The sequence below is a fragment of the Myodes glareolus genome, chromosome 21 (assembly GCF_982192425.1).
Source record: "Myodes glareolus chromosome 21, mMyoGla1.1, whole genome shotgun sequence".
Lineage (NCBI taxonomy): Eukaryota > Metazoa > Chordata > Mammalia > Rodentia > Cricetidae > Myodes > Myodes glareolus.
The window spans coordinates 19,967,340-19,977,535 of NC_142046.1; the positions used below are offsets into that span (position 1 = coordinate 19,967,340).

Here is a 10,196-nt window from a genome sequence, read left to right on the forward strand (position 1 = left end):
AGTGACAGCAAGACCAAAACTGGCTTTACCCTGAGTAAAATGATGGTATGGATATGAGCAGAAGAAGACAAGAACTGATTGACCCCACAGAGGGTCAGAGGGCAGATGAATGAGGAGCAGGGCCTCTGGAGGGAGCTTGGGGGGAGGCGTATGCTGCCTACCTTTAGAGGACAGCCTGAGAGCGACCTGATTTCATAGGGAGCAAATGACACCTGAGTTAGGAGTGACTTTGGGTCCTGCCTGTAACAGAGGAAGTGCTATGCTGGCTCACGCACAGTTAGTGGAGAGGGAATGGTAGAGTTCTCTGAACCGTGTGCTGACCTTGAGCAAGATGCATACCCAGAAGGTCTCTGGCTGTAGACACCTGAAAATTAGGGATGAGCTCTAGCATGGCTCCTTAACGTGGCAGGAATGGGATTCTTGTAAGAGAAAGCTATGAAAGCAAGTGGCCCCATATTTCAGGGGGAGTTTATGAATGTGTTGCTGACCTTGGGGTATCAGAAAAATACAGAACAGTGTTCTGTCTTTCATCAGAAATTATGTTTTAGTAATCACTACCAAGCCCTCTTCCTTATTTGCTTGTTTTCAGTAGTAAAATTGGTACCTCTGGAAGAACTTGTTTTCTCCCACTGCCCATTCCTTTATCTCTTTTCCATTCCCCTTTCTCCTTCTCCCCTCTCCCTTCTACTCTCTTCTTGTCTCTTTTTATATATAATCTTAAAATACTTTCTTTGAGAATTTCATACAGTGTATTTTTATTATACCACCTCTTCCCCCCACTCCCATCCCACATTCCTTCCCAGTTCCATCTCTTCCTTCTCCCTCTTCTTTGAATAACCCAGAGTCTAATTAGTGCTTTCCATGTGTGCATGACCATGGTGCCATCACTAGAGCATGAGCAACTTTTAGTGGCCACACATTATAGAAAATGACTATATTCCAGCAGTCATCACTGACTGATAGCTCCTTAGCTAAAAGTGGGGTCTTGTGAGGCCCTTCCTATTCATGCTGGAATGTTGACTGGCTTGATCTTGATCTATCAGAAAATATTTGGTTACTCCCCTAGTAGTCTTGCCACTGTTTCATCAGTGGGCACATCTTTCCCTGTAGGTTGGTATTAAAGCACTCAGTTCCAGCACTGAGTAAGACCATTAAGGTCTTTTCTTCCCCAATGACCAGTAGCATCTCCTAAGCACAATGAAAGTTATCCAGCAGGGAGGAAGTTTTCTTTATTTCAGTTTCTTTATTTCTGTTTATTGCTTTATTTCTATTCAACCAAAGTATGTTGTGTCATCACAGTTAAGGTCTTATTGTCTAGTAATAGTAGGCACCCAGGACAATGGCAGCAGGTTGTGTTTGGAGGTCTTTGGGATCCTTGATCATATACTTGTAAGGAAGTATTCCATGCCTGACACAGATTATTTTTTGTTTGTTTGTTTAATAATGCATGTTTTTTTGGGAACAACATTGTCCACGCATGCATGGTATCTCTACTCCTTTAAAACAAAAGTCGTATTTTCTAATTAACATGCAAATTAGTGGGTTTCAGTAAGACTTTGCCGTATGCCTTTACTTTTTTTCTTCTTCTTAATTAAAGACTGGGGAGATGGGTCAGAAGTTAAGAGCACTTTTTATTCTTATAGAGAACCCGAGTTCAATTCCCTGCACCTACATGATAGCTTTCAATCATCTGTAACTCTGATTCCAGGGGACCCAATACTCCTTGGATACCAGACACACATGTGGTACACATGCATACATATATACAGACAAAACACTCATACACATTAAATTTTTTTTTTATTAGAATAGCACATGGTTGTAGCTGTGTAGCCTTATATCTGCTTCTTCTCTTCTCTGATGATCTTTATGTCTAACTTGGTGTTTACCATACCAAGTGTATGACTTTGGGGTATGTTTTGAAGTAAGATATAAGGTACTTTCTCTTTTTGTTCAGGATTGCTTTTTTATCTAGTGTCTTGGTACTTCCACATGAATTTTAAGATTATTTGTAGATGGAAGTTCTGCCCCGTCTGGTCCCTCAGCTGTTCAGTCTCAAAGAAACACACAGAGGCTTGTATTAGTTATAAACTGTTTGGTCTCTTAGCTCATGCTTATTATTAACTAGCTCATTAACTTAAATTAATCCATAATTCTTGTCTATGTTTAGCCACGTGGCTTGATACCTTTTATGAGTGAAGCATTTTCTTCATATTTCCTTTGTGTCTGGCTGGTGATTTTGTCTCTGCCTTTCCTCTTCCCAGAATTCTCCTAGTCTGGTCACTCCACCTATACTTCCTGCCTGGCTACTGGCCAATCTGCATTTTATTAAACTAATATGAGTGACAAATCTTTACAGTGTACAAGAGCATTATCCCACAGTAATTATTTTTTCTGTTTCTGTGGAAAGTGTCACTGGAGTGTTGATTGGAATTGCATTGAATCTGTAGGTTGTTTTTGGTAGGATGGCCACTCTCACAGTGTTAACCTTACCACCAGTCCAGGAACACAGAAGGACTTTCATCTCTGCTGTTTTTCTCAGTTTCTTCCTTTGTTGTCTTAAAGTTTTGTGTTTTGTTTGTTTTATTATAGAGCTCTTTTGTTTGTTTGTTTGAGACAGGGTTTCTCTGTGTAACCCTGACTGTCTTGGAACTCATTCTGTAGACCAGGCTGGCCTTGAACTTACAGAGATCTGCCTGCCTTTGCTTTCTGAGTGCTGGGATTAAAGGCGTGTGCCACCACACTTTTCTTAGAAATGGGTGCTATTAGATACTTACTACCTTGAAATAGTACCTCCCCATTAGGCAGTTATGGTGACCTGGGGTGTAAGAGTGTCATTCAGTGTTTCCCATCTCTTCCCATTCCCCAGGAGCTGGAGAAATGTGATGCCAACCATTACATCATTCTGTTTCGAGATGCGGGGTGCCAGTTCAGGGCACTTTACTGCTACCAACCCGACACTGAAGAAATCTACAAACTCACTGGCACAGGGCCAAAGAGTATCACCAAGAAGATGATTGACAAACTGTATAAATACAGCTCAGACCGAAAGCAGTTTAACCTGATCCCAGCCAAGACCATGTCCGTCAGCGTGGATGCACTCACAATCCATAACCACTTGTGGCAGCCCAAGCGGCCCACAGTGCCAAAGAAGACCCAGACTCGTAAGTGACCATGGCAACCAGGACTGAGAGGATGTGCTGACGGGATTCTTATTTATTATTTTCATTCATTCGGTACGAAATGTGAGGAGCCACGGACAGTGTTTACAGAGGTTCCTCCAGAACAGAGAAGATCCTCTCACCCCTGCTCTCATGGACGCTGGGCACGGAGAATACAGGAGTGAGTGCTGTTTTTCATGGGCACAGCTGCTGTCACCCTGCTGACCGCTGAAATCCCCAGAATAAGGGACATCGTGGAGTGAGGTCCTGGGCTGTGAACCCTCACTTGAAGTTCTTCAGGATAAGTTAAATGTGATCTGCTCTCTGGCCTCCCTTCACCCACCCCTTTGCACATTGCCTGATGCCCCATGTTGGCCAGCTGTAATCGTGCGTGATTATAGGGCCGAGGCTTGTTCTCGGGTCAGGGTGTTTGAATGTCTTCATAAAAGGAGTTCGTATGGGAAATCTTTTTCATTTTAGAAATTGTATGATATTTATTGACTGTGTCTACTGCCAACCTTTATATCCAGTTCTAAGATTTCTGAAAAAAAAAAATCCTGTTCCTTGCTGCTCAGAAAAAGTTTACTGAAAATATCAGTTCACTAAAAGCACTGAAATCAGCAAAGTTTGTCTTCTGCTAAAATGACGTTTACATATTTGGAGTGATTATTTCTGCCACACAGTTGGGAGGGTTGTGGGGTACTGCTAGCTGATGCTGGCCTCTTTGGAAGCAGGCAGCCTAAGCCGGCTTCAACCACCACTGGTTAGGTCTGGGAATGTGCTGATTTGTTCACTTTAATAAAGGCAGATTTTGGTATAGTAGTGTACTTTCCCCCCTTTGGTCGCCGGCTCCTTGTGGTGCTGTCATGTCCTGGCTTGCCTACCATAGTTCTTGCTTCTGGAGGAGCACATGTTCAGTGGGGTGTGCAGTCTCAGGTGAGGTTGGTAATTCTTTGTTGCCTCTTTAAAAACTTGGTTATTTGCAGTTATTTCAGAATGGTGTAGCTGCTTCGGGTCCTCTTCCCCTGGTCCCTGTGGTGACTCCGTCAGAGCAGACATTCCTGGGGAGCAGAGGTGCCCAGCGATGGATCAGTTGTGAGAAGACCCTGGAGCCATGTTTAGTTTTGCACATTTCTTTTTGAGAGTGTTACTTGAATCTGAACTGCAGGAGGGAAGCAAAGGTAATGGAGGAAAGTTAGACAAGTGTTGGCCGCCCAGGTAGACAGAGGAAAGGAGCCTAGGACGGAAACCAGAGGAGGTGAGGTTGTCATCTTCCTCTTCATCCAGTCGTGGTGGCACTGTGCCGTGTGAGCATTAAAGTCTGGCTGCCTGTCACCAGCTGTCCCCTGTGTGTCTTCATTTCTCACTGTGCACTTGATGTTATATTTATTTTAAGAAAGCACTGAAATGTAATAAAGTAATAAGCTGGCTTTCTGTTAACCATGTGTGTGGTTGTCACAACTCCTTCTGCTGACAGTGTCCCCAGCTCCTGGCCTCCAGGACTGCACATGACTTTTGTGTTGCCTTGGAATTTGATTATTTTTCATGAAGCACTGGAAGATCCATTGTAGAGGCAGGAAGCTGCATTTCTATGCAACTTCTGCTGTGATGAGTCAGCACGTGCGTGGCCTGTCCTGGAGACCATCTCAGAACGCAGAGTTTGGACGAGAAGTGCAGCACCTTAGGTGTCAGGCAGCAGCTGTCTAGGCCATGTGGCATGACAGCTAAGGTGCACCTCTGCCTTCTGTGTGCCATGGCACAGCGGTGGCTTTTATTAGGATGTTTCAGGTACAAGGCTGTGGTGGGGATCTGGGGCCTTCTGGCTGCAGCAGGCTCTGCTTACACGCACTGCTTTCTGAGTCCTCCAGTGTGTGGGTGCCTACTGTGCCTTCACCAACTGTGCTGGGAAGGCCGCTCACCTCACATTGCCTCTCAGGTCTCCAGCAGCATGTGTACCAGGTGTTGTACTGGTGTCTGGTGGGACTTTGTGCAGGAGGTGTCAAGTGATTCAGTCCTTGGTAACAGCAGATCCCAAGGAGCACAGGATGGGTGATATTAAAAAAAGCTTGTCAGAAGTAGATGTGCAGACACATGGAGAGTGAGGGGGCTTGTGCAGGTGTCCATGTGTGCACAGAAGCATCTGCAGGCACATGTGTGTAGACATGGGATGTACCTATATGTGGATATGGGAGTATGTGCAGGTGGCCTGTATACACACATGTGCATGTGTGTATGTATGCCAAAGATGCTATTTCTAGTGTGACCTTTTGACCTGATGATCTAAGTGTATTCCTGCAATGCATTCCTGCAATGCAATCTCTAGTCAGATTTTTTCAGGCCCAGATTTCTTTAGGCAATATTAAACAATAACAAAATTTACTTCTATATTGTTTGAAACTATGATTGTTATTTGGAAGAAGAAAATATTAAAATAATTTTTCTGTTAAAAGTTAGTTGACTTGGGTAAACCTTTACAGATTGATTCTGGTTTTTTAGTGAAATGGTTTTGGTCTTGGAGACTTGAACCTGCCTGTGGCTCATTTTATGGTTGGTTACTTATGTTCAGTGCCATGTGTGGGAAGCTAATGCTGTCTCCAGTGTTGTGGCTGTGGCCAAGTCACCAGCCCTAGCTGGGAAGCAGTCATGCCCAGGACCCTCTTATTTCTCACTGATTCCTTTGCAATAAGCTTGTACCTTGCGGGCATGGGTCTTTCCTGGTGTCTGAGGTGCAATTCTTGGGGGCATATCTGCTATCTGTTATCGTTGGTGTTCTATGCTTTGTGTTGCTGTGATACATCAAAAACCATGATCAATAAAAACCACGACCAAATGCAACTTGGGAAAGAAAGGGTTTATTTGGCTTGCAGATTACAGTCCACCCCTGTGGGACACCAAGGCAGGAACTGAAGCGGAGACAGTGGGGTAACGCCACTTACCAGCTTGCTTCTTCCCCGGCTCACTCTGCTGCCTTTTTTTTTTTTTTTTTTTTTTACACAGGCTGGACCCTCCTACATCAGTTAGCAATCAGGACAATGCCACACAGACATCCCTAGGCCAGCCTGATAGAGGCAGTTCCTCAATGGGGATTGTCTCCTCCCAGGTATTTCTAGGTCTGTGTTGGCAAATCTATGACAACCTTCAAAACTGTGAAAGGTGTTCCCAGTATCTTCCCGTGTCAGTGTGTCCCATCTGAAGGCCCGTGCTATGGGCAGAGTTAGGGATTTCAGAGCTGTGACAAAAGCGACCCTGACGAACTGGGGCTCCCTAATGGACCTTAGTGTATGATGTTAGGTTCCTCCCTTCACCCCTCAGCCCTCACAGTGTTTGCCAGGGGTTTGACCTGGAAAGATTTGGCAATGCAGTCACCCATCCGAGGTCTCTGAATAGTGTTTGCTTTCCCCAGTCATTCCCTGAGTAGTAAGTAAGGAGGTACCGTAGCCAAACCTGAGGGTTGGGGATGAGGATCTGAGCCCAGGCTGCACTCCATGAGTGGTTCACATCAGAGTAGTCTCTCCAGTTAAGATGGGTAGTCCAGACCTAGCAACCGTCTGGTAGCACCTTTCCCGTGAGAAGGGAAGCCATCGGCCTTGGTCCGAAATCTGTTGCCTGAGGAACAGATTGACTGGTGTTCACATGCAAGCTTCAGAGAGTATGGTACCTGTCCCTACACCAAGACAAGATCTATGGTATCCCAGGTTTGTGTCCTTACTGGAAATGATCCTGTCTTGTTTTCTCATATAGAGAGAAACAGTCATGCCACAGGCAGGAGAACAGTCCCTTGTGTTTGTGGCGGATTCTTACGTGTTTGACTATATGGGCCTGTTTGAGTCCTGTGCAGCCACTGCCAATAGTTCTAGAAGGCCACAAAGCTGGGAGGCCTGAGAAGGTGGCCCTGTGCTTGATGTGTCGGAATCGGGGAACAGCCAAGCTCTGGGATCTAGAGCTTGTGCTTCTGTGTGGTTATTTTCAGTTGAACTGACACAGATATTTTCAAAAGACAACTTGGTTTTAGTCGCTGTTCTGGGCCTGTAGTTCAAGGTAGACCTTCCTAAAGGGAATGGAACACCCTGGCAGTGCCGTGCGCATTCTCACGAGGTGCTGGCTGGAATCGTCTTTGTCACCCCTGTGTTCCTTATTCCTGGGCTATATTCAGTAGTAAAGGTTGTAGCAGGCTTCGGTGCCTACCAGCCCACTCACACCAGTCTCACCCCCACCCTACCCCGCCATTGCCACAGTGTTGAGCTTGGAATAAAAACTTGCGGTGCTGGGAATGGTTAGGTGCTACTGTTTCACGGTGACATTTAAGCCATATTTCTGTGTGGTTTTTCAAGTCAAGTGATTGGCTCACAAGTATGCCTGTTTCCGGTTTCTTGTCCCCGGAGGGCAGACCCTGGCAGGAACAGTGCTCTGGGGAGATGTAGCCCCTGCTGGTTAACAGTGGGTCCTGCCCCTACTCTTGGACTTGTGGTGCTAGGCTTTGTATCAGATGGAGGTGCCGTTTGCTATTGCTCTGGGGTCGTTTATGTTTTAAAGTTCCAGGAGTCCCTGTTGAGCTGGTTGATAACCACTGGGTACGGGGACATCTCTCTTTGTCCCTTGTCAGTCAGGAGTGGATGGTCACTAAAAGGCAGTTAAACTTCTGCCAGGTGAACTCAAGGAAGCAGCTGCTTACCTCTGTACCTGGGTACAGGGGTCCTTCGGGAAGGCTATAGGACCTGGGAGAGCCAGGGATCATGCCCTTGGCAACTTCAAATGCAGGCATGCTGGGGACAGTGAAGTCACAGAGAGCAGTCACTTTGCTAATGTTATTTGTGGTCCTGCTGTGGGGTGGACATGGACCCGGGGTTCTCTCTGGGGTGGTAGGTCTGCTCTGTGAGACTGACAGTCTGCCTGCAGAGCTCCCAGGGGTACTAATGGGCTGATAGTCATCCCAGTGTGTGTGTGGGGGGGGTAGAGGGACTGGAGAGCCCATCCAGGGCAGTCTGCCCTACCCGAACTTCCGCACAGCTGTCTCCTTCCCCACAGCTGCAATCCTGTTCATGGTCCTGGCATGTTTTGCCTAGAGCTACAGAAGTAGATAGGACCTCCACCTCTGGGTATCTGGGGGCAAATGAGAGGCTTCTTCAACCAGGTGGTCTTGGTGACATCCAGGCCCACCCGTTCCCGTGGGTGCCACCCTGCCACAAACACTGCAGGGCACCTTCTGTTTTGGAGTGGTTTTCCTTGCCCCAGATCGTAGCTGCAAGCATTCAATAATCAGGCCAGTTTCCAGGAGGTTGTTGTGAGCTACCTGACCTGAGTGTTGAGAGCCAAACTTAGGTCCTTTGGAAGAGCCACAGCCTCTTGGCCATCTCACCAGCCCCTTGGGTTTACTTTAAGAAATGACATTCATTGAAGGTATCCAACAGGCACAAGCCAGAGCATATAGGTGAACCCTCCATCTCCGCCTTCCTCAGTGCTGCCAGGTGCTTTTTACTCTTTCTTGGACTGTCTCTGGTGCTACCCAGGATGCCACGTGAGCAAGCCCGTGCCACTATGCACCAGCACCGAGTTGGCGCTTCACAACCAAGCCTTTTGCTGATAGGTAGGATGGAGGTAAAGGGTAGCTACCCCATGAGGAAATGCCTGTGAGGCTTGAGTCTCCCTGCCCCTAAGAGGGAAAAGCAGCCAGCACATAAAACAGGCAGTAGGCTTTGAGGCCTGATGTGCCACCATTCAGGTGTTACAGTAGAGAGGGGACATCTCCGACCTGGGGAAGCAGGAAGGGAGGAGCCATTGGCGTCTGATTTCCTGGTGAGGAAAGTCTGGAGGATATCTCAGGAGGACCCCACAAGCCCTAATCCTGCTGCTGAGCCTGTGGGCCTATCTAGTCTGGTGCTGGCCTACAGAGTGGGCTCATGGGAGTCCTGGAGGGGCCAGACTTTGGAGTAACCTGAGTTGTCATCTGTTCAGCCATGTGTTCATCAAGACTGAACGCTTCTCTCTGTGAGACTCCAGTTTCTTGGGCCCCTTTTCACTCCTTTCTTCCTCAAAGAAGTTCTTCAGAGAACAGAGACAGGAGCCTTCCATTGTGTGTACAGCAGACAGGTCAAGCTGTGGCTTTCTAGAAACTTAGATAAGGTCTCACTGTCAACCCTGCCTGACCTGAAACTCACTGTGTGCACCAGATGACTTTAAATGAACCGACTTACCTTTTATGTGCTGGGGTTAAAGGTATGCACCATCAGACTTGGTCTGTCATATTTAAGACACTTAAAAAAATGTATTGTGTAAGCTGAGTGGTGGTGGGACACAACTTTAATCCCAGTACTCAGGAAGCAGAGGCAAGTGGATCTCTGTAAGTTCAAGGCCAGCCTGGTCTACAAAGTGAGTTCCACCTTTATGAGGGCTCTGGGGATCAAACTCGGGCCATTATGCTTATATAGCAAATGCTGTTATCCCCTGAGCCATCCCAAATGTCCTGCTTATTGTTTGGGGTACACACTGTTTTCATGCCTTGATGGGCATTTCTTTTTTTGTTTGTTTGGGTTTTTTAAATATATTTTATTGATTTTTATTGAGCTCTGCAATTTTCTCTGCTCCTCTCCCTGCCTCTCCCCTCCCCTTCAACCCTCTCCCAAGGTCTCCATGCTCCCAATTTACTCAGGAGATCTTGTCTTTTTCTACTTCCTATGTAGACTAGATCTATGTCTGTCTCTCTTAGTGTCCTCATTGTTGTCTAGGTTCTCTGGGATTGTGGTTTGTAGGCTGGCTTTTTTGGCTTTCTGTTTAAAAACCAGTTATGAGTGAGTACATGTGATAATTGTCTTTCTGTGTCTGGGTTACCTCACTCAAAATGATGTTTTCTAGCTCCATCCATTTGGATGGGCATTTCTGACCACATGAAGTTGGCCATATTTCCATCTCTTCATTTGTTGGATGTACTTTTTGTCTTGTAAGATGTCTATGCAAGTTTTTGCCTATTTCATTATCTTTTGCAAATTGATTTGGCTTTTCTCTTTTCATGTTGCTTGTGATAAATAATTCTTAAGATTT

General features: G+C 46.2%; 1 protein-coding gene across 5 annotated transcripts in view; it reads left to right on the forward strand.

Moving 5' to 3' along the window:
* The window catches only part of Camsap1 (calmodulin regulated spectrin associated protein 1), a 64,980-nt gene extending 60,379 nt beyond the window's left edge, over window positions 1–4,601 (forward strand). For all 5 annotated transcript variants that reach the window (XM_048452696.3, XM_048452697.3, XM_048452698.3 and 2 more), the window contains one exon: window positions 2,870–4,601. In XM_048452696.3, coding sequence (XP_048308653.3) covers window positions 2,870–3,172 — 303 coding nt within the window. In that variant the 3' untranslated portion in view covers window positions 3,173–4,601. The remainder of the gene's footprint in view (window positions 1–2,869) is intronic.
* Window positions 4,602–10,196: the final 5,595 nt, after the last annotated feature.